This window comes from Eretmochelys imbricata, chromosome 10 (assembly GCF_965152235.1).
Source record: "Eretmochelys imbricata isolate rEreImb1 chromosome 10, rEreImb1.hap1, whole genome shotgun sequence".
Taxonomy (NCBI): domain Eukaryota; kingdom Metazoa; phylum Chordata; order Testudines; family Cheloniidae; genus Eretmochelys; species Eretmochelys imbricata.
In genome coordinates, this window is record NC_135581.1 from 68,841,856 (window position 1) to 68,866,769 (window position 24,914).

Here is a 24,914-nt window from a genome sequence, read left to right on the forward strand (position 1 = left end):
TAAAATATTTATATTCCAATTCATTTATTTTATAATTATGTGGTAAAAATGAGAAAGCAAGCAATTTTTCAGTAACATGTATTTTTATGTCTGATTTTGTAAGCAAGTAGTTTTTAAGTAAGATGAAATTTGGGGTACGCACGATAAATCAGACTCCTAAAGGGATACAGTAGTCTGGAAAGGTTGAGAGCCACTAGTTTAAGATATTTTCTTACACTTACATCTTTAGAAGTGTAGTAAAACTATATCAAAATGTTGTAATATGTACTGGTTTATTAAAGCAATTTTCAGATGCAAATTAGATAAAGTGTGTTCATTAGTATGAAGTTTTAATTATTCAAGCAGTAGGAGTTAAAATACATCTGGCTTCTTTGTCACAGTAGCCCCACAAAATTGATTCTTTGAGGTTCCAATGTGTGGAATTTGGGCCTCCACCTTTCTCCCCCACTCAGGAAAAAAAAAAAGAATGATTGTGCTCTGGAAGATGCAGTTTCTGCTCTGAACATGGAATCCTTGTGGACATCCCACCTACAAACATTTGTAAGTGTTGCAAAAACAACTGCAACACTGAAGGGTGCTCTCTGGTCACTGATTTTCACTCTTAGAATGTAAATTTCACTTGCTTTTACAACTCAGTGTTTGATACAGTTTAGGATTCCTGGAACAGCTGTTAGCATCCAAATGTTTTGGTCTCTCTTTATATCTTCGTACCTCCTAAAACAGAATGTAAAAGCCCAACAATATAGACAAGCGTATTCGTTATCCAGAAACTAATCACATTAAACTTTCAATGCGGCATTTTAAAGATTTTAAGCTCATTTTAAAGACGACAACTGAAGTGTACCACATAACTCATCAATTGATCTTAGGTGCCCCCCATTATGGTGGTATCCGAGCACCTCAATCTTAATGCCTTTATCCTCACAACACCTTTGTGAGACAAGGAAGTATTTTACAGATGGGGACCTGAGGCAGACACACTCACAGGAAGCCTGTGGCAGAGCAGGTCACAGAGTACTAGGCTAGCGCCCTAACCACTGTGCCATCCTTCCTCTCTTCCTTTATGCAGTAGCAGACATTATCCAGCACTTTCAGTCTATTGTTTTTGTACAGCAGTATCAGCAGTTAACAAGAAGCCTAAAATTCTTTCACGTATATTTGTTGATACCACGTTCCTTTTAAATCAGAATTGGCTAAACAATGTACACTTCTAAAGGAGTGTTACTTTTTAGCTAAAAGCACTTGACAGCGCAACCGTAGCTAACAGTTACCAGTCTAAATTTAACATACACAGGATCGGTGGACTGTGTACAAGCACTAAAAATTGAAATGATAAATAGCTGTGAAGATTGTAGGGTTTTATTTGCTTATTTAGCAAACTAACATCCCAGTTGGAGACTACAAGCTACTCAGTGGCAAATGAATATATTTATTATCTGTTTTGATTTATAAGATATGCCTGTCCAAAGCTCAAGATGCACATCACAATACAAATAAAAGAACACACTATAGAAAGGTTTAAGGTGACCATAGAGCAATCCCTCTAGCAATATTTGCACATACCTTGGGAAAGCATCAAAGCAATATGTTTTCCTGGTGTCAGGAAAAGCTACCCGTAATCCAGACATCAAAGGAGAATGAAGGATTACAGCTGCACACTCATACCGAGATGCCAGGTCCACTGTTGGGACAGTTCCAATACTCTGACCATAGAGAATTATGTTCTCGGGACTCACACCATACCTGCAAAGAGAATTAGAAAATATATCGTTTAATTTTTTTTTTTTTTTTTTTTTTTTTTACAACCTAGATCAAATGAAGAACAGCGACAGAAACAAAACACACATTCTACCCACTGCAGTTCTCCAAAATCTACTCCCAGTATATAGGAAAGTATCAAGTCTGTATGTAATAGAGTAAATCATTATCGAAGTATTATGTAGTAATTAGAACACTTTCAGGATTATCGGCATGCTTGTTACTCCCAACCATACTTGTGAATGTTCAGGAATCTAAGTTATCTTCCACAACACAGTGCAGTAAACTGTGTTTGACACTGACAAAAAGCTATCTTAATGCTGACCCTCAGTCTCCTGTTTAAAAAAAAAACTTTGTTCTATAAAAGGAGTCAGATTCAACCCAAGAGGAGATATAATCACGATCATACAAACTGGAAATTAAGTACAATTGCTCATTTACATATTTAGTAAATGTAAGATGGATGGATCTTAATTATTCCCATCCATTCTGTTAGCATCCTAGTTGGTGTGCTGTATAGTTTTCAGATAGTTACTTATAGCTCAAGTTACAGACTGATGTATAGTAATCTGCTGCTACAAAGTATCACTAATATCACAATCTTAGTTAGATACTCAGAAATATCAAAAAGTTAGTTGAAAATATGAAATTACTTTCCAGGGTAATCTAAAGTTTTTAGGATAAACAATATTTGATAACCACAATATTGAAAACACAAATTACAGCAGCAGTTCTGAGAGTCACAGGATATTACCCACAGATCTTCAATGTCACTTTATTACAAGAGGCACAAAGAAATAATTCACTGCAGAGGAATGCACGCTTCTGGTAGGAAATATTTTTAATCGGTTTGTAAGAGTGCATTTTTCCAATGATGATGGGCCCCATTGTCACTAATACAGCAATTGCCATGACACTGGAAGTCAGAACCTACAGCTGGGATTCCACCAGGTGGTATGGGGCAGGTTTTCAGTCCCTTTGGATATGAAATGGACAGCAGCCTGGTGCACACGTGACTGGCTGCTTTACCAGAAACCCACCAGCAAGCAATCAGCTGCTCCTATGGCAGCAGCAAAAGGGATAGGGAAGAAAAGTTACTGAGAAGGGGAAACACAGTACTAATCATCCTAGGACACATTACAGTAGGATATTTAATTTTATAATGGAGCAAGATTTATTTGGATTGTAGTCTCTTTGAGACAGGGACTGCGCCTTCCCAGATGTTTGTGCAATGCTTAACACAGTGTAACATTACTGAAACATGAGTAAGCAACTATAATAAAAATTTGTCCCTGGAGTGAACTCTATCCTCTTAGTGGTCTGTCACAGCCAGAGTCTGATGTCTTTCAAGATGTAAAGCTCATTTAGGGCAAATTTTCCCTGGCTGGCAGAGAGGGTCCTGGATGCAGTGAAACCCTGTATGGTTGTTGCACAGGAAGAGACTCCGAGGAGTGAAATCCTGGCCCCACCGACTTAAAGGAGGGCAGGATTTCTCTCCAGAAGTCATTTGAAAATAATCTGCACTCACTTCATGGTACAGTGTAGCCGAGAGATTTGGGAGCAGTGCACCTAACTATGCTGATCCATTTACCAGCCATTTCACCCTGTTACTCAGAGATAGGTGCAGTAGGAGCAGAGACCACCACAACCTAAAAGTTGTAGCCGCAGTCACTATGTGGTGTGGATGTGTGAGAGGGTGTGTGTGGAGCATTCCACAGATTATTAATATTACAGTAGGGCCTAGAGGCACGAGTCAGGCATCCACTGTGCTAGACAACGTACAAACATACAGTGAAGAGATGTCCCTCTTCCAAAGAGTTTACAATCTAAGCATATGTGAAGACAACAGCAGGTAGATGAAGGAGAAGCACAATGCAACAGTGATCTGCTCCCTAGAGTGTGAGCTTTGCAACCCTGTCTTTGCCCAGAGACTAGGATTTTCCCCATTCGCTCATTTTCACCACTTTTGGTTTTATTTTGTTTCTGTAAGTGGTTTATGTAATTTGTGTTGTCAGCAAAGCACATAGCTACCACAGTGATAGGCCCTCTAGAAACAAAAAAGTTAAGGTACAATCTGCATTTCGCAGGAAGCAAATCAGTTAAAGTAGGATGCCGTGTGAAATGCTATAAACATTGGGGATCTCTACATTGCAATCAGCCCTGTTTCACTGACTAAGTATCAGAGCCATTAAAAGTTTAGTTCTGATTATATCATAGCTGTGAAGTGGCATTTTTGCTATATTTGTCTTTAAAGAATTAAGACTAATATTGTCCTTTAAGGTATACAGTGAAACGTGCTGAAACATGCAAGTTTGCAAGCATGCAAGTGCTGAAACATGAGTCAAGTGACAAGGGTGTAACTGGTACCAGAATTAACTGTGACACAAAGCAGGAAGGGCAACTAAAGATTGTTTTAGTTACGTAGTTGTCATTTCTACATCACTTCTAGCTAATCAGCATCAAGCAATGAGATAGTGGAAGTTCCTACAACTAGTTTAAGTTATCTTTCCCTTTGCCCTTGCTCCTTTTGATCAGAAGAGTGCCACATCTCTCAGACAAATTCACCTCCGAACAGCTGAACAAAACACTCGTGCTTATATTTTGCACATTTACTGCGGGGCCAAAGGGCGTTTGATGATTCAAGAGCAAGGTCCAAGGTGAAACAGAATCTAAACACCTGCAGTTTTAAGTTTTGATTTAATAGAATCATAGAATATCAGGGTTGGAAGGGACCTCAGGAGATCATCTAGTCCAACCCCCTGCTCAAAGCAGGACCAATTCCCAATTTTTGCCCCAGATCCCTAAATGGCCCCCTCAAGGATTGAACTCACAACCCTGGGTTTAGCGTGATGTCTCCACTCCTTAAAATATTAAACATTTTATAAGAAGGGAGTAGTCAGGTGGAAAGTGAAACACAGGAGAGGACATGCATGGGTGGAAAGAGAGCAGACGGAGTAGAACCTGGAGTCATGAAGAGAAGAAAGGAAGAGTGAGGAAAACAACCTGGCAAGAAAGAGTGCAGCGGGGGAGGGGAGCTTAAAAAAATCATATTTTGAAAAGACTAATTCTTTTCCTCAGGATTCTGTCACCACTCATTTTCCTTCTTAAAGGAAGAATGTTAGTCCACCACCTAAAGAATGGCTCTTAAAAATATCCTCCATGAAATAAGTGAGCTTTGGTCTCTGTGGAAACAGAAGTCCATGTGACTGAATGGAAGACCCAAGTTAAAATTTGTGGATATGCAAATGTGTTGCTCCTATGGAGGTCATCTTATCTGCCTGTAAGTCTCAAAACCGTTGGGGTGAAGAGTGCGGCACAGGAGAACAGTGCAATTTGGAGAAAGGAGCAAATCTTGAAGCATCTACAAAAGTTACATAGGCACAAGAAAGACTACATGTAGCTTCACATACAAAAAAAGAGACCACATCTTTTACTTTAAAAATGGTTGACAGCTGCAAAACATAGCATCTTTCTGCACGAGAATAACCAAACACTTATTTTTTTTATTGATGCCACTCATAGATGGAAAGGTTCACAAGTATTTGCAATCACAATACACCCACCAGAGCATGGTTTCTCAACCCATGGGTCGGGACCCAAAATTGAGTCAAAGTTTTTTCAAAGGGTTGCATGGCAGCTCCAGTCCCACGGGGCTGGCTGGGCTTGCCTCCCTGCTCCAGGGACTGAAACCTCTGGGGTTCCAGCGTCACTCAGGTTTGACCCAGCCATCATGACGCCAGGAGTCCAGGTAGGCCAAATTTGACTGAGTGGCAATGCCCCTCTCACAAATTTGGTCCAGTTGGGGGATGGGGCCAAAACTGAGTGGCACTGCAATCCCCTAGGTCACAATGCCCACAGTGGAGGGCCAAGCCGAGCCAGGCCCACAGCACAGGAGCTGCCACTGTGGGGTGAATGCCGTGCAGGATCCAACACCCCCAGGGGGAAGGACCCACCTGAAACCACCCCAGGGTCTCCACCACCAAACTATTTACTGGGTCATGACAGGCCATAAACATTTACAAATGGGTCCTGAGCCCAACAAGGTTGAGAACCACTACTGAGAGGACATAGTTGCTGGCTACAAACAGACTGAACTTGGTGACTACTCTGCTTGTTCCCAGACACATCAATAGGTCAAACTCTGAAACAGAGACTCAGGCCATCTCAACATGTCTATTTTTAGGTGGGGTCAGTCTGTTTGAAAAACCAGTTTTGGTTAGTCCCTCCCCACCGTTCTCATACCCAACATTTAGCTTTCATATTTACTATATCCAGGGATAGTTTGAAATGGAAGTGCCTGAATTGTAAGCAGAGGCTGCCCTGTTTTTTTTCCAGAGCCTCAGAAGTATAGAACAGTAAGTCCCTTTCAAAAGGAACAATTTTGGAATTTGATAGCATTATGTGTCCATCTCTCACGGGGAGCTCCAGTAAACCGTTTTCAAGTAACACTAAATAATTTAGTCTGCAAATATGTAAAATAAATCCAGCACATTTCAACTAAATAGACAAACCGGCCATATTTAGAGATGCTTACAGATTTCTAGAACATTTTTATTAGAGCACATCTCCTAACCTACGAAACATCTCATAACCTACTTCCTTTTTTAAAGACTTTATTGCTCCCCTTTATATAAAAAACAAACCTTTGGCATGGATCCTTTCAAGGCACCTACTTTTCAAGGTAACTGCTATGCCTACTCAAAATCCTTGTGGAATTCTGCGCCACTGCACATGTGAAGAATTTATGTCCCCTGCATATTTCTTTGCTTCCCCACAGAAAAATAACTTTCTGACAGGGAAGCAAAGGGAAGTCACAAGAGCAGTCATGCAATCCTCTCCAGCAGTATGTTTCGGGTGTCCAGGGCAGCCGGCAGAGAGGTAAATCACTGTGGGAGAGGGGGCAGGACTGGGGAAGACCTGACTGGTGGCTCCTACCCTGTGCTGGGCTCAGCTGCTGGTCTTGGCTGGGCTGGGGAGTGATAGGACTTCCTCTTCCCCTGCACGGCATCTGGGGCCGGGTCAGACCCACCCCTAGATTTCTCCTGCAGCTGCAGGAAGTTCTGCAAACTCCCATCCCCCTGGCATCCTGCATCCATCGTTCCTCAGCTGCAGAGGGAGAGATCCCTGTATAGGGAGCTGCTCCCACATTCGCCCAACCCCCATGCATCCAGACCCCCTCATACCCAAACCCTCCCGCCAAGCCTCACCCCCCCACACTCAGAACCCCCCCGATGAGCCCCACTCCCCCTGCACCTGGACCACCCTGATGAGCCACCCGCACCCTGATCCCCACCCCACCAATCCCCAACCAGCTGCACCTGGATCCCCATCCCACTGAACCCTACTCTCCCAGCATCTGAACACCCCATTGAGCCCCTCACACTCAGGCCCCCTTCTGAGCTCTATCCCACACACACCCAGACCCTCCCCCCCCAAGCTGATCCCAAATCAACTTCACCTGGACTCCTCTGCAGAGTCCCATTACCATTGCACCAAGAACCCCACAAACAGGTCCTGTGCATCCAGATCCCTGAGCCACCTGCACCCAGATTGCTTCTCAACCCACACAAAACCCTCTCAACTCTCACTTGGATCCTGCCGTGCTGAGCCTGCCTGCCCACGCTTGGTGCATCTGGTATGGAGGGGCAGGGCTGGCCCTTGTGCTGTGTCAGGGTGGCTGCAGCCTCACCACTGAGTCTGTGGGGGATGGGGTGAAGGAGGGGGGACTTCACAGTGATCCTCCACTCTGTGCAGCCAGTAGTCTGTGCTCCCCAATGCCATGCTGGAGTTTCCACATTTGACACATACATTTTGCAGAATTTTAAAATATTATGCACAGAATTTTTAAGTTTTTGAAACAGAATGCCCGCAGGAGCATATGTCTCATGTTACAAAGTTAGAACAAAGTTATCCTGCATATTTGTTTTTAAATTTCTGAGTTTTTGTAGAAGCATCTAGGATCTTTAGACAGTACAAACTAGTATAAAGACCTAGGGTCAATAGATAGCATGGAATTCAAAACTCAGATGATTTGGATCAGCTCTAAATTTCAGAATCTGGAAGTACTTAGGTAATGTTTCCATTTCTTATAAAAAAAATTAAATTGGTGGCTAGAGTTATCCTTTATAGAACTGCCTCACCAGTCTATAGAGAAATCCAGAGGAAGTCAGTTATTTTTACAATGGGGGAAGAGATAGACCTTTGACTTCTGTTTCAGAATTGGGCTGACTAGTGATTAGTCCCACTGATTTTATTTTATTTTTTAAGTCAGAGAACTTCAATAAGAGGACTCATACCACTAAATAAATACTACGCCAGGCAGTGTGTTTGGGGTTGGGAAGTTTTCCCTGAGGTCAGAGTGGCAGAGGCAGGTGGGGGGGAAGAAGTTTCGCCTTCCTCTGCAGCATGGGGCAAGGATCACTTCCTGGTTGGAACTAGAGAAGATGGTGAATTCTCTGTAACGTGATATCTTCCAAACAAGATCTGAGGACCTCAGTAACACAGCCAGAGGCTATGGGCCTACTACAGGAGTGGGTGGATGAGATTCTGTGGCCTGCAGCATGCAGGAGGTCAGACTAGATGATCACAATGGTCCCTTCTGGCCTTGAAGTCTGTGAGTGTTTGCAGGATTGGACACAAAAAGACTGCATTTCAGGTCATGCCTCAGCAGATCTCTCTCTTGCATTTAGACCAGAATACCACAGGTTTAAGTCCCTCACTAGATGCCAACAGTGACACTGCAAGGAATCTCTGGCTTGGAAGGGGTGGGATGCCACACTATAAAGGTATCAATCTTCAAATGAGAAAATTAAAATATTTTGAGCACTACAGAAAACCTGAAACTGCAGTACATAAGCAATATCCTTTTTGCCAGTCACTGGTGGAAGATTCCTCGACTTCACTTTAAAAAGCCTTAACATGCATAGTAAAACATGGAAATTGATTCTCATTATGCTATTCTATTTTTTTTCACTGTAATGGAAAGTGTATGCTACCATAGAACCTAAGGCTGCACTAATTCATCACTTTTACTGTTCCACTGCAGTAAGAGCAAAAAAATGTTTGCACAATAGCCTGGTTTATGAAGTTATATGAAAAATGACCAAACGGTGGTGGTTGGGTTAGGGGTTTTTTTTTTGGCATATAGCCTAACATACTGAAACAGAGGCAGACAAAAAGTAGACAACAGTTGAAACAAAATACAAGACGTTGCTATGTGAATGTGTTCACACTTGGAAAAATTCAAACAGAGGCCAGAAATATTTAAATCAAGGGATCTTACACAGCTTGACTTCACTAAGCCTAGATTATTTCTGATGATTTGATAAAATTGCCATTTATCATTAACTTATGGTGCTGGGAAATCCCGATGCTAATTAACATTAACACACACTGTAACTGTAGTATTAGTTAATACATGTTAGCCTTTTACAGACCGTTTCAAAATGCTATTTTGGAAGCTCTCTTATTTCTAAGATTTCTTAGAAGCTTAAAAATTTTTAATTCTCTTCCATTTGAAAAGTTGATCTTTATCCTTGTGTTCCCAATGGAGTAGGAAATAAATGTCGTTCCCTTTATTATGCCCCTGAAAAGAGAATAATTAATTGCTGCTAGCTTGTCTTTATATATTCACTGCCTTCCCTTCATTATATTTAGCTACTTCTATTATATTCATCAGTAATGCAAGGGACCTATGGGTTTGTATCCTGTAAGACATTAGCTTCACCAAGTTAGCATAAGTTAGCTTCGGCAAGTTAGCAAATAAACTTTGAACAGATAAAACAGCCCAAACCCCAAGTATTGGAGAGCTGACAATAAAGTGTTTAAGGGGAATTTTTGACCACAGGAACAACCAACCACAGTGTCCAAGAGTCCAGCCACAAGAATGTCATGATGTACATAACAGGTACATGAGCTACACCCACAGATACCCAACCACAAGAGGGTCATGGTAATGAATTGCCGTATATGGTAAGTTGAAACCATTCATGTACTAACCTATAGGAGAAGCACATGCTTCTTAGTAAGTGACATTTACTAACCTTAGTAACATTAGTAAGGTGAGGCTATATAAATAAGGAAAAGGGGAAATACCCCTACTGAATATGCAAGCGTAGTGGCTTCAGCATATCATATTATAAAAGTTACATCCCAGCCTCGGGTCAGTAGGAGAAGGAGATATAGTCCTTGGGAGGTGCCAGAATGATGGCCACTGGTGAGGAGGGGGAAGGTGATGGTGATGAGGAAGATGACGGCTAACATTTCAGGTAGTTCTACAAGGGATGGTGTGAATATATGGGTGTGCAGATGTACATTATGTAGTATCTTTATCTACCTTACTGAGTTGAGGTGTTTGTGATTATGCTAAATGTATTAATAAACTAATTGTAAATACAGAAAAGTTCCTATAGTGTGAGTGTGCAGCTGTGCACATCAGGGTTCCCAACTATATAATAATTTGAATAATGCTGGGCCTGATCTCGGGTCAAGACCTTGTCAATCCTCAAAGTGATAACTGGGAATTCTTAAGTAATCGACAACATATGATAGATCTTGCTACATGCTGGAGAAACAGAATAAAATACTGACTGTTTATATCCCAAGGGCTAGTTTTGTCCAATCCTAATGCAGTTAGGCAGCATAGCAGAGAAGGGAGCGAGGCCCCACACCAGATCATATGGTCTTGTTAGAGCTGCCTGGATTATGGCACTAGTCCCCTGTGATACACCCAGTTACTTCCCTCCACAAGGCAATGGACAAGAAGTGGGAGGAGCCATGGCTCTACCAGCCCACTGGGTAGGAAGAAAAGAGCACTCTTTTCAGTATTGCAGCAACTCACTCTTCCTCAGGACAAGAGGAGTCAACTCCTTGTGGTAGTACAGCAACACGTCCTCAGATCCTCAGGGTGGAGTTCATCAATCTCACCCCAACTGCGACAATGGATTCTATTTCTTATTTATTTTGTTAAATCAACAATGAAGAACTTCAGGTGATCTATGGAGTGGTGAGTAACTAAGCAGTGTAGAGCTTGCCCTACCCAGCCCGGCTAGGTAAGAAAAGGACATTTTACGGCGTTTTTGGTGTAATCTTGCAGTACATTACATTTAAAGTTAGATTTATATCCTATTTATGTAAAAGAGAATATTATTCTTCCAAAGTTGATGGAACTTTTACTTGTATTTGCACGTCTTTTAACCACATTCAGAATCCAATGGATAGTCCACACTAACATAAGAATGTTTAATTTTTGTAAGGCTGGTCAAAATTTGTGACCTAAGAATAATAAAGCTACTTTTAATAACAACATCTGCTTGTTTAGTCTTTGAAGCAGCTATGGCATAGGTACTCAATAGTTTTTATAATTACATAAATATATTTTCAGAGACCCTCCCATATTAGTCTAAAATTTAGTTCTAAAAAAGCATGTATGTACCAGTGATTTCCATTAGACAGTAATATATTTCAAGACTATATTCACTGCTCATCATCTTCCCCTGCAAAAAGATAAAGAGAAAGCATGCACAAGTATCAAATATTTCACTCTAACTGTAGGTAAGATTACACACAGCATTAAGAAAGGTCTTTGTAATGTGTGTAAGAATTAGGACTGTCAATTTCTGAAGCCAATATTTTTGCAAATTTAGAGTCCAATCCTGCAAAAGCATAATACTGGACATAATGCTAACTACTGTAAATAGGGTTTGGAAACAGCGTGTACATGCCCATATATCATCCTGGAATTTCTCTGAAGCTACTACCTTGCTGTCCGGAATTTGAACTTTCATTTAAAAATCTAAGGCCTGGTCTACACTTAAAATGTAGGTTCACCCAGCTATGGTGCTTAGAGATGTGAAAAATCCAAACCCTCTAGTTCCGTAGCTATACCAACCTGTGTTAGATACACAGCCACATTTATGAAAGAATGCTTCTGTTGACCCAGCTACTGTCACTCCGGGAAATAGTGTTCCTACAGCAATGGAAAAATCCCTTTTGTCGCTGTAGATTGCATTCACACAAAGGCCACGTCTACACTACCACTTATGTCAGCAAACTTATGCCGCTCAGGGGTGTAAAAAAAACCATCCTGAGCAACAGAAGTTTCGCTGGCATAAGCGCTTGTTTGCACAGCACTATGTCAGCAGGAGAGCTTCTCCCACCGACACAGCTACCGCTGCTCACTGAGGTGGTTTTATTATGTTGACGGGAGAGCTCTCTCCCCTCAGCATAGAGTGGCTACATGAACAATCTTATTGCAGGACAGCTGCATCAGTACAGCTGTGCAGCTGTACATTCGCGAGTGTAGATATGGCCTAAGTGATGATGCTATCCTAACTCCAGTGCTGTAGCCATGCTGCTATAATCCCGGTAGCATAGTTGTGATTTAAGAGTCACTCTCTGGCTGTTAATAGTTCTGACGAAAACCTCAGAAATACAAACAAACAGAGCACGACCAATGCAGAAAGGTCTGCAAACAGCCTGGAACAATGGAGGTGTGACTTGCCCATTACCTTACTGCAAAGCAGCTGGAGGCAGAGCAGACATACACAGGCTAGCTTGACTGAACTAACAGGCTAAAAATAACAGTGCAGTCACAGCAGCAAGGACAGTGGCTCAGGCTAGCTGAGTAAAATTCCACTTGACCCCTTGGGTACGTCCTTGGGCAGCTAGCCATGCTGCTGCAGTCACACTGCTGTTTTTAGCCCAGCTGGAAATCACACCTCCCAGCTGCTGTGTAGACAGACAAACCCTCAGGGAGATGTTACCATCACTGGGCAGCAGAGTTAATTTTATTGTTACCTATCTCATCCCTCATTTAAGAGCAGACGGGGAGGATCACAGCACTATACAACTGACTCTGGGTGAAGTCTAATTTTGGAGTCGCAAAGTGGGTGCTGCTTGGGAGATATGACCATTTTCTCCCCACCTCACCCCCTTCCTGCATAAAAGAGAAGCCAAGTCAAAAGAGATGAACAGAACCCATGAGCATATAAAAGCTGCACCAATGGGGAGAGTACCCACGTAGCCCAGCAGAGACAAGCGGCACATATACTATGAATGTTTTCACAATTTACTGTAAGTGGTGTCTTATTTTGGCAAGTCATGTGAGTGAAGCTTGGAATCACCTCCACCAATAGATGACCCATACCTGCTGATGGGGGGGGGGCACAATTTAAAGGTTCTGCTGCCCCCAGAACAGCTCAAGTCATCCCCCCACCCCCAACAGGCCCCTCCCTTACCTTCAGTCTCTCCTCCCAAAAAGCAGCGGCCCCCTCCCTGCAGCTCCCAGTTGTTGCTCCTGCCTCTCCTCCCGGGGTGTAGCTCGCTGGCTCAGGCAGCTGGCACACAGGGAGGGGGCCCAGCTGCACCACGTGACTGAGTGGGGCACGCAGAGCCTGGCAGAAATCTGGGGGGGCTCATGATCCTGCATGCCCACCCCACGTGTTGCCTCTGCCTGTACCCCACCCCCAATTTAACCCAACTGCAAGCAGTGCAGTTGGTACTCCATTCAAATACCAGGATGATAAATCCCCATACACAACACATTAGGAAGTATTATACTCATTAGTAAACAAACATTTGCAGGATTAGACTCTTAAAGAGAAAAATCCGGCTGTTTTAAGATGAAATTAAGTACCCTGAATTTTGAAATCTGGTGAGGAAATGCCCTCCAGATTCTAATTGTGCATGCACATGATGAAAATAAACCGTCCTTTTAAATATTAATTTTGAAGGACTCACAATGCGGCATCACTGTCCTCCTAGTGGAAATTCCATCTAGGTACCTATATGCTGTCTCACCATCACAGTACCTGAGCATCTGCCATTCCTCTTGGCTCAAGGGTGTTATCAGGGCAAGATGAAACTATGACCTAGATTTCAAGTGTTTCATTTCTGCACTGCAAAGCTGGACTTCGCTAGAGTTTTGAAGTACTCCTAGCTTCAAGAGAGAGGTGATGTTGAGACATGAACAGAAATCTCATTTGTTACACAGCTAGTACGTGAGAGGTTGCTTCTCTCAGTTGACAGTTTTTGGTTTCTTACATTTTAAGACTGTACTGAAGTATTTTCTTAATTAAGGGTCTCAACCTACAAACACTTACTACTGGGGCAGTGCTCGCACACTTTGGCAAACTATAAAGAACGTGAAGTTATAAATTCTATGCACGTACCCTGAGCTATATATGTAATTCCTAAAAATACCTGGCACAAAATTTCTAGATCCAAGAGCAAAAATTAAATAATTCACTTCTTCTAAAACTTAGAAGGGAACAGAACTAAAACTCTAGCTCGTTCTTCACAAATAATTCATGGCTTATTCTATACTTATCTGCCTTTCAAAATCAGGATCAGGCTACTGCAAAAAACATTTACCACCTCTAAACATAACATCCTTAAACCAGACTGGGAGAAGAATAATCTCCAATTCTTGGTCTCAACAAACAAACAAACCAATCACATACCTGTTTCCCCAGCATCAATGGATACCCTGAGTTATCTTCACATACATGTGGTTCTCTTCCCTCCCCTCCCCCAGCAAACTTCATTACGCTGGGATTCAGATCACATACAGACTGCATGTCTGGCATTCTTGTCTTTCCTGTAGGGATTTTTATGATTTTCCAAATATTTTAAGTAACATTCTATTGCCAGGCTAATAGGCCATCCCAAGCAGCCTTAGGCAGTGTGTTCTGTTCTAAAAACTGTCTTCTATTACTTGTGCTCTAGGTTCTACCCATCCCAGTGTTTTATCCATTTTCAACAAGTTTATAATATATTTATTCTCAAACGAGAGCACACTATGCTTTCTCTCAGACTGCATTTATCTGCACCCATTTTCCCAAGCATTCTGTACAGTACAGGCAGAGAGGGAAGGGTTACAGAACATGAGCACAGAAATACAAAGTAGTGAGTCCAACTCAGTGGAAAAGAGGTCTGAACACTGATTTTCTGGAAGGAGAAAACTGAAAACTGGCTTCTGAAGAAAACTGAAGTGCTGCTATGACGGCTCCTCAGAAGCCAACAGAAGTGGAAAGTTGAACTAGCAGTAAATACACACTACTTCTGGAATACTCGTTGCGTTTATGAACCTATAGAGTAAAAAGTCCTTTTGTCGTCTTTTGCAATACAAGCTTGATTAGCATTTGTTTTAGAAGAATATGACACTTTCTGGACTTAATATAGGAAGACTAACAATGAGATAGCCAGATTCCACCTTGTATCTGTTCTGTACTGGTTTGTTTAAAACTACAGCTTTGGAGTTACCTTTTGCATTTAAGTAACTCCAAATTAATTAAGGTGCTCTGTAGTACACAAGCATATGTGACAGAAATCTTACGTTTTATTTATCATAGACAGGAAGCCTTTATTGGCAGCTAAAAATTATCTTCACTGACCACAGCATTAATAACTCACAAAAACCCAGCCAGCTACATTCCATTAGATATGCTTTATTGTAACCAGTGTACAAAATCTATACAACCCAGTCTCTGGAGTATATTTAAATAATCTGAGACATCAGAGGAGATGATGTTACTTTCACAGGGAACAAAGCCTACAGTGCTTTCTGGAATGAGGAATTCATTACTTCCATTCCCAGTTTAATACTCTTATCCTTACCCTGTTTTATTTCTATTCGAGCTGCACACATTGCACTGAACGTTGTGTAATACAAAACAGTTGAGTAATATTCTGGTACATGCCTCACAAGGTGTCTGATTACAATGCCAGACAATTAGAAATCTGACAATGCTTTTGTTGTTGCAGAAAGCCTTCACTTTAATACTCTGAATCCTAAACTCAGAAGCAGGAACCAAGAGAAAATGAGATGAACTACTGTCTCCAAAAAACTAGCTCTTATAAAAAGTTTGTTAGGCTATTAAGGAAAACAAAGGGAGTTTTATATATTTCAATGATCTTTTAATGCCACGATATAAAATGCTGTATATTATAAAAACAGATTTTAGACAATGTCAAAACAAGTCTATGCATCCCAGAACACTGTTACAAGAAAAGCAAGTGGGCCGTATCCCTCCACCAACATTAGAAGGTAATCGTAACAAACTAAATATAAGGCTTTACATTGCATGTGCAATCCGAGATGTACTCTTTCATAGCCATTTCTAAAATTTCAGTCACTTCAAAGTGGGAGAACCCTACCCTACTTCAAAGGCTGGAAGTCTTTATGCTGAGCCAGGGTATTTACAACATTCTTGCTCAGTTTCTCAAAGTTAGGCTGCCTTGGTCATTCAGGGTATCCCCTTGCATACCACCCTCAGCTCAGTAGTGGGAGATTGAAGGCTCGTAGGCCAGCAGGAATAAAGGTCTCCCCTCTCCCTGAAATCCCGATGCTCCTTTGCACCTTTACAGAGGAGCACTACATTATTCAATAAGTAATCTTATTCCACTCTCATTATCAGGGTATCTGGGTGCTTAGAGAATTAACTGAACAAGGGGATTAACATCTGTCAAGTGGGGTTTCCCTCTTCACTGTTCTGCTAAGGTAAAACAATGCATTTTCCTTCTCAAGAATACAGATACACTACACGTTTTAAGAGAAAGCAAGGCAGAAGTGCATTTTGAATTTATATTGGAAGCCTAAAAGCTTGAAAAATAAAGGCCAAGGCTAAGTCTGACAAGACTCAATACGGAGCCGGCAGAGCACAGCAATAGTATGCACTCAGCAACCTGTGTTGCTGATGAGGCAAGCTGCACCATTCTGTACCACATGTAATTCCCCCCTCTCCCCCCCACAGCTGATGGTTTCAAAGCAAAGTAAATTGCATTACAATAATCCAATCTGGAGTTGATCTACCCTTGATCATGCATATTTTTGTCTTCACTGCCAAGAATGGGATGCAGTTTCTAGCATTTGGAGGGAGCAAAATGGGTTCCTTGCAGATACTGCTATGTGAGAATCCAGCATCAGCCAGAAGTCTAAAGCAGAGTTTCTCAAACTGGGGTCCCCAGACACTACTCCAGGGGGTCCGTGGGCCCTGCTGATCAACTCCTCCCCCTGTTCCCCAGCGTGCAGGATGCGTTGGGAGGAAGGAAGAGGGAGGAGTGGGGATGAGGCCCACTCAGGGGAGGGGGCAGAATCATGTCCAGGGCTGCTAGCCCCACTGACCAACTCCTCCCCCTCCCTCCCAGTGCTTCCTGCACACCATGGAACAGCTGTTCCCTGGTGTGCAAGAGGTGCTGGGAGGTAGGGGGAGGCGCGGGGACGGAAAGAGGCAGGGGAAGAGGAAGGGCAAGGGTGGAGCGGGGGCAGGGCCTGGGGCTGAGCGGGTGGATTGGGGGGTCCGCAAACATTTTTAAAATCAAAATGGGGGTCCTCAGGTTGCTAAAGTTTGAGAGCCGCTGGTCTAAAAAGTGACCCCTAAACTATAGCCTGGCTTACTGTGTGGAGACAGATCCTCTGCTGGTGGAGCCAGCACTATAGCAACAAATTCTTCCAAGGGTTTCCCCTCTGTGCCAACAACCAACCTTTACCTCCTCATTTGTGGAAAGATCTCAGCCAGGCCCAGACAGGTGGGTGACTCTACACAGCTCACTATAAGTACAATCACTAGGTGGGGACTGAAGTAGGCCCTGCCCAACATTTCACTATCCTATTGATGTCCCAGCAGTGCACAACTCCAGAAATCCTGATCACTTTTTGTGTCTACATTTCTGCTGCCTGGGGTTACCCTACAGACAGGAAACTATGCCACAGAACACGGAGACCCTCCCAGAGAAAGAAACACCTGGGATAGTCTTGGTCCCACCTAGTCCAGCAGCTGCAGCCCTCTCCCCAGTGAGGAGAGTGGAAACCTGAGGCAAGGTTAAGGCTAGAACATATGGGGGGAGGGGCAAATGACAAGAAAGGATAACATTTTGAAATATTCACGTCAAAAGTTATATCCGTTCCAAGTTTCTTTTCTCAGTTCCTCTCCCACTGCCCACCTGCAAGATTGGGTGGAGGAAAGCAGAGCTCCCTATTCCAAGAAATAAAATTAAAGACCTGCAAGATACATGATACTGTGAAACGACTAATGAGACAATAATCATGGGCACGAGAGTCATTTCTCTAGGATTTCCAGCTCTAGTCAATTTCTTAAGTGCATTTTTTTTATTTTGTGCTCACAAAAAAAAGATTAACAGCCTTGGAGACTATAATCTTCAGATGTGTCTACAAAACAGACACTGAACGCTTCACTTACTCAGTGTACCTCAGCTCTGATCTAGGCATGAGTTGTAACTCAGTCTCCTTGCTCATTGAATTCTTAATTTCTGTTGAAGGCTTCAGTGAGTGATAATTGTGGAAGTGTTTTTTGTACTGTGTACATTGTCCACTGGGATCAGAATGTGATCACCAAACCTATTGCATACAGAGCAAGAGAATTTTTGGTCAAAGCCATCAGATTAGACTCCTGCTCTTACGTAACACAGTAGGTCATCTTTAATGTCCAGGAAAGATGGACAGGACTTTGAATCTTAAGTTTTCACCTGAAAAAAAAGTCACCCATTAAACTGCACTGAATGCAGTTTAAATTGCTCAAGAAGAACGTAGGTTTACATAAATCTGGCTAAAAGAAAAGGAGGACTTGTGGCACCTTAGAGACTAACCAATTTATTTGAGCATAAGCTTTCGCGAGCTACAGGTGCCACAAGTCCTCCTTTTCTTTTTGCGAATACAGACTAACACGGCTGTTACTCTGAAACCTGTAAATTTGGCTGCAATTTCAACCTATGGTCCCAGGGTATTTAGACATTTCAAATTGGGTGCTTAAATTAATTATTCACTCTGGCAAGGTGCTGGGCTTTCAGAAGCTTTTATCTAGGCTACCATTAGGCCTGTCTTGGTAGGCCTAAAGATTGTGGGTTTTTCAACTGCATTAGCTCAACCGAGTTTGCTTAGCACAACAGAAAGACCCTGCCAAGGTACAGGTTTAGGCTATGTCTACGCCACAGATGTTACAACAGCACAGCTATAGAAAGAGAAGAGGTTTTTCCATTGTTGTAGTTAATCCACCCTTCTGAGAGGTGGTTAGGTCAAGAGAAGGCTTCTAAGCCCTGTTGCAGAGATCACTGGTGCAGGTTGACTTAACTGATTCTCAGGGTTGTGAATTTTTCAAACCCTTGAGCCACATAGCTAGATTGACCCAAGTTTTAGGTGTAGACCAGGCCTAAGGGCTTCTCTTCACTGAAAAGTTAACTCGCGTGTTGACTCTAACTTGACTCCTTGTATCTAACTTGACACACACAAAAAATCTTTAACTAAAGCATTGTTGTGCTTTTTACTCAAATTGGCCAGCCCGAGAGGGAGCACAGGCCAGTGCTCAAGTGAGCACCACTTGTCAGCAGCTAACATGACCACTTTGCAGTGTGGACACAGAGTAATGCCTACTCACAATTCCCCCGCATGTGAGCAGAAAGGACAGACAAGTTCTCCCACAATACAATGCAAAATAATTCAGAGTGCAACTCATCCTACCGCAGCACCAAGAATCCTGGGGTCTGGCCTCTGCCATCTTAGTGCTACACATGAGTGAGGCAGCATCAGTATGGACACAGCAGCTCGAGTGTTATTTCACAGTGTAGCCAAGAAAGGCTAACTCAAGATGTATAATCTGAGTTAGACCTGAGAAAACAAACACACAGCTAACAGAACTTCCAACATGTCAGCCTGCATTTTGACAGGGCTTTTCATATGTTATGCTGACTCAACTGGGAAAAAAACCCACAACAACCTTTTTTGCCAGTCAAGGCGGGGCGTAAGTGGCCAAGTCATGAAGTTAGCTAGCCAAAGCACACTAGTCACCTACTCCTTGTGAACTGTAGTGCTAGGCTTTAATGTTAATGTATATGGAGTTAAACAGTGAAATTCAACCGTCACAGTGGACGGAAGTTTCAATTAAACTGTGAAATGTATTTGAAATTTCAAGCCTGTAGGTTTGTACAGCTAGTGTGTGTGTGTTAAATTTCAATGAACTAAAAGCGTATGAGCACTTCATGGAGCAAGGGACAGAAACAAAAATAAACTTAAAATCCTTCCTTGGATGACTGACTATCTCCTGCCAAGTAAAAACTGTAAATGAAGGGTGTGAAATGTTAAAGACTGTCAGAAGCCCAGCTCAGCAGCAGAGAGCTGTTCCACCTGCCAGACATAAGAAGTTAAATGGTTTGCCTAACTGGAACTAACCCTTTAGGGGCTGACATTACAAAGTTATTTTTATTTCCCATCTCCACCTATTATAGGACAATTATAAGGCCCACAAACTGGAATATATCATTCCACAGGACACAGAAGATGTAGACTGAAATCTGTAAAATGAGTGTGTACAACCGGTACATCATTTCTAGTAATGAATAACCAGTTTTATTTAAATTCTCCAAGAACACTTAACTTGAGACCCATCAAGTTGAGCATATTACTCTTTGATCCTGCACAGATTTATGCATGTGCTAAACTTTATGCAGATAAGCAGTCTCCATTGAACTCAAAAGCAACCACAGTCGTTTGGAACTCTTTCCTTCCTTTCACTCTTCATTTTTCTTTCTACCTGTTTGTTACGTCAGGCCTTTATTTTGGTTATAAAGTCTTAAAGGCAGGGATGTTTCTTCTAAACGTTCTACAAATCACATAATGAACTTTAGGATGCAATGAAAGAAATAGTGATAAATAATGCTAACTGATTATTTTAGCAAGATTTTATCGGTGACATTCGCAGGCTATTGAACTTGAAATATTTAGCACTTATGCAGCACTTTAACTTAAAAGTCCTTTATAAACATTAATAAACTAAGTGAAGTAGGTCTTTATGCACTAATGTAATAATAAATATGCAGCTGGAGAAACTGAATAAGATGGGTCTATGTCAGAGCCAGAATCAGAAAAAGTTCTACAAGTAGGTGGACAAATAGGCTACACGGCCTCCTTCCATCCAAAAGCATCAATGCAGCTCTGACAGGTTTCAGAGTAACAGCCGTGTTAGTCTGTATTCGCAAAAAGAAAAGGAGTACTTGTGGCACCTTAGAGACTAACACATTTATTTGAGCATAAGCATAAGCATCGGATGCATCCGATGAAGTGAGCTGTAGCTCACGAAAGCTTATGCTCAAATAAATTGGTTAGTCTCTAAAATGCAGCTCTGTTAGCTCATGATTGGTGGCTCACCAACAGTTAAAGATTTTAAAATTAAGGGTACTTAATATACTATAAATCAGTAGGGTCTGAGCTTGTGGATCCTTATGTGACATCGGTGCCTATGTATACAGCATTTAGCCTAACCATTCATCTCTTAATTGTTAAGAGATGCATGCACTTAATATATTAATATATTGGGGATTGATTAATCAGCCAACACTGGTTGTTGAACATGGTGAGCCAACTAGAAGCAAGTTTTTAATTAGGTTTTCACAAGATTATACATACACATGAATACAAGATCAAATAAAGTTACTAAATAAGATTAGATCTCTTTCTAAAAGATACGTTGGAGCTGAAACAAGTTTAGGGGCTTGATGCAGAAGCCACTTGGTGAAATGTTATGACCTGGGTTAGGTCATTCTTGCTAATCATAATAGTGCCTTCTGACCTTAAAATCTATAACCAAGTTATAGAAAAAAATCAAAGGAATGTACAAGGTATCCCAAGAACTGGAGTGGGAAGGTACTGTCGTCTTGTGATTAAAGTGAGGAACCAAATCTGCCTCAGTGATGATCTGTCATATGAACCATGGGCAACTCACTTAACCTACATCTGCCTCCATTTCCCCACCCGTAAAATAATGTTTCACCACATCCCAGGGTTGAGGCATAATCACTTGCATCTAAAGTGCTTTGGTATCACTAGTTGAAAGGCACTCCACAATCTCCTTATAGTAAATTGTGTTTTTCTATCCAGGTACATTACTACTCACGTGCGGTTTAAAAGTGAAAAAGAACAAACTTTAGTAAGTACTGCAACACAATGAACTTTGTTACAGTGAGGAGCTGTTCACACAAGTGTTTGCTTTGGAAGAGGCAGAAAATATTCGGAGCCTAACAGGGGAACACAGCCACTCTCCTTATGATTCTTTCCTGCCTTTTCTTGGCTACCCTTTCCCAGCTTGTTCCTTTTAGGGCATTGATTAAATTCAAACAGAACATGTAAATGATACTGCCAAAGGAAGAAGATAGCCAGATGAATTCACAACTCTGGGAAAACAAGCTTTCAGGATTGGGGAGAACTAGAAAGGATTTTCCTATACCTTTATGGTAGCAAGGAAGTTTCCTAAGGCTGTGACTTCTTTGTTTCTGTCTCTCTCTTCCCTCCTTCCCCCATTTTTATGTTGACATTTAAATCCAAGCTATCTCACTTAGGAATCTTTTGTTTTGATGCTAAAATCCTTATATACAGAGTTTCACCCAGAGTGAGTTTTTATAGCCATGTTATAATAAAAATGAAGCATTAAAATGGAAAGGTGATACAAACAGTGGATTAAAGTGTCTTTACAAACAAATGGACAGATAAGCATTCATCTTATTTTGATGCAAAACCTACCACTGACAGATCTTAACCACCCTATACGAGGTCAACTGCAGAAGAGCCTTCCTTTGTATTAACTGTAGGTGAGGTGCTTATCTACAACTGAAGCACAAAGCAGGTAACAAGCATAGCTTCAGCAAAAATTGGGACATGAAGGCCTTCTGGATCACTTTTATCAATGTAAAATATTATTAAATGTAAAATATTTCATCTTTAAGCATCCCAAAATTCTTAATATTCTCTCTACATACACCTATGGTGGAAGGCAGCAATCAACTAAGTGCCTGCTACACAACAGAAGCAGGAGGGGAAATTTTGGGAAAGGACACCGGGACAAATTCTTGCTCATATGGAGTGGACAGTCGGATCTTTAATTCTCATGGAAAAGAGAGAGGTCTTTGGTTTTTAAGTTCTCATCTGATAGAATGAAAACTACACAGCACTCAGTTTATCACAGTACTGGAGTCAGGATTCCTGGGTGGTGGTCCCAACTCTGCCACCAGTGTACCATATGGTCTTTAGCAAGTCATTTAACGTTTGGGTTATTTCCCCAACTATAAAATGGGGACAATATTTACCTAGCTCACAGGGAAGTTGAAAGGATTAATTCACTAGTATTTGTAAAGAGCTTTAACACTCCTGATAGTAAGCAGCTATAGCATTTTCTATCAAATATGAGCAACACTTCTTTTGAGGTGGGAAATCTACACTTATGTAATAGGTCGTTAGAAAAAGGAGAGTGACATATTGTTCTCCTTATCCACTGAGGACAGGGGGAAAGTATGGGCTTAAATTGCAGCAAGGGAGATTTAGGTTAGACATTAGGAAAATTTTCTAACTGTAAGGGTAGCCAAGCACAGGAACAAGTTACCTAGAGAGGTTGTGGAACTGCCATGATGGGAGGTTTTTAAGAACAGGTTAGACAAACACCTATGAGGGATGGTCTAGATCAGTGATTCTCAAAGCTGGTCAGCTGCTTGTTCAGGGAAAGCCCCAGGCGGGCTGAGCCAGTTTGTTTACCTGCCGCATCCGCAGGTTCAGCCGATTGCGGCTCCCACTGGCCACGGTCCGCTGCTCCAGGCCAATGGGGGCTGCGGGAAGTGGCGCGGGCCAAGGAATGTGCTGGCTGCCCTTCCCGCAGCCCCCACTGGCCTGGAGCGGCGAACCACGGCCAGTGGGAGCCATGATCGGCTGAACCTGCGGACGCAGCAGGTAAACAAACCGGCCCGGCCCGGCCCGCCAGGGGCTTTCCCTGAACTAGCAGCGGACTGGCTTTGAGAACCACTGGTCTAGATAACACTTCATCTTGCCTCAGTGCAGGGGACTGAACTAGATGACCTACTGAGATCCCTTCTGGCCCTACATTTCTGTTATTAAAACTGTCCAAGCCATACTAAATGAAACCCTCACCTGACAGCAACCAGCTGGAAAAAACCCAATTTCTTAGCTTGCTTAGGAAAAGTAGGCAACTGAGAATAGCACTTGGAGACAAGACAGTACGGGGGTTGACAATGTGAAGATCAAGGCACAGGAATGAACAGAAATCTTCCAGGTCTTTCTTCTCAGACAGTAGCCAAGCTGTTCTGGGAAACCATTCCTCCACCTCCAGGACCCTCACATTGGTGTCTTTCAAAGCTCAACTCAGGTGAAGGTGGTTGGGACTCAGCAGGGAGGGTCTGGGTGCGGGGGACTCAGTGGGGGATCAAGATGCTGGGGGAATGGGGGCTCAGTGGGATGGGGATCCAGGTGCAGCTGGTTGGGGGGGTCAATGGGGTGCAGATCCGGGTGGCTCATCAGGGTGCTCCAGGTGTCGGGGGATGGGGCTCATCAGGGGGGTTCTGAGTGCGAGGGAGGGGTGAGGCTCGGTGGGAGGATCTGAGTATTAGGGGGTCTGGATGCACGGGGGTTGGGCAGATAGGGGGACAGTACCCTGTACAGGGATCCTTCTCCCTGCAGCTGAGGAGTGATAGATGCAGGAAACTGGGGGGAGGGGAGTTTGCAGAGCAGCTGCGGGAGAAATCTGGGGGTGGGTCTGACCCCACACCGGATGCCATGCAGGGGAAAGAGGAAGTCCTGTCCTCCCCAGCCCAGCCGGGACCAGCAGCTGAGCCCAGCACAGGGTAGGAGTCACCAACTGTGTCTTCCCCAGTTCCGCCCTCTGCCCCACAGTGATTTACCTCTGCCAGCTGCCCTGGGCACCCAAAACATATTGCTGGGGACGGTCGCATAACCACTCTTGTGGCTTCCCTTTGCTTCCCAGTCAGAAAGTCACTTTTTTCTGTGGGGAAGCAAAGAAATTTGTGGGGGACAAACTCTGTGCATGTGCACTGGTGCAGAATTCGCCCATGAGTAATAAAATCTCCAGGGAATTTAGCTGAGCAGGTGCGATCTGCAGTTTTTCAAAGGCTTATTCTTTGGCTACATATGGCAAAAGGCACACCCTTGACACAAAGGCCCTCTCAACCCTGCAAAATATCAAGGCACTGCTCCAAATCATGGAGGTGCCAGAGCTTCTAAAACAAAAAAATGCCATGGGTATTTAACATAGGCAATATAATATTTTCCCAAGCCTCATTCTCAGAAATGTGGGAATCATTTTGGTTGAAGTTTTCCAAGAAATTCAGCTTCAGGCATACACCGGAATGGA

At 42.7% G+C, this 24,914-nt stretch overlaps 1 protein-coding gene across 1 annotated transcript in view; it reads right to left on the reverse strand.

The window, feature by feature from the left end:
- The window catches only part of ABHD17C (abhydrolase domain containing 17C, depalmitoylase), a 51,890-nt gene that overhangs the window by 5,531 nt on the left and 21,445 nt on the right, over nucleotides 1-24,914 (reverse strand). Inside the window, exon 2 of the mRNA XM_077828736.1 lies at nucleotides 1,564-1,743. Coding sequence (XP_077684862.1) covers nucleotides 1,564-1,743 — 180 coding nt within the window. The remainder of the gene's footprint in view (nucleotides 1-1,563; nucleotides 1,744-24,914) is intronic.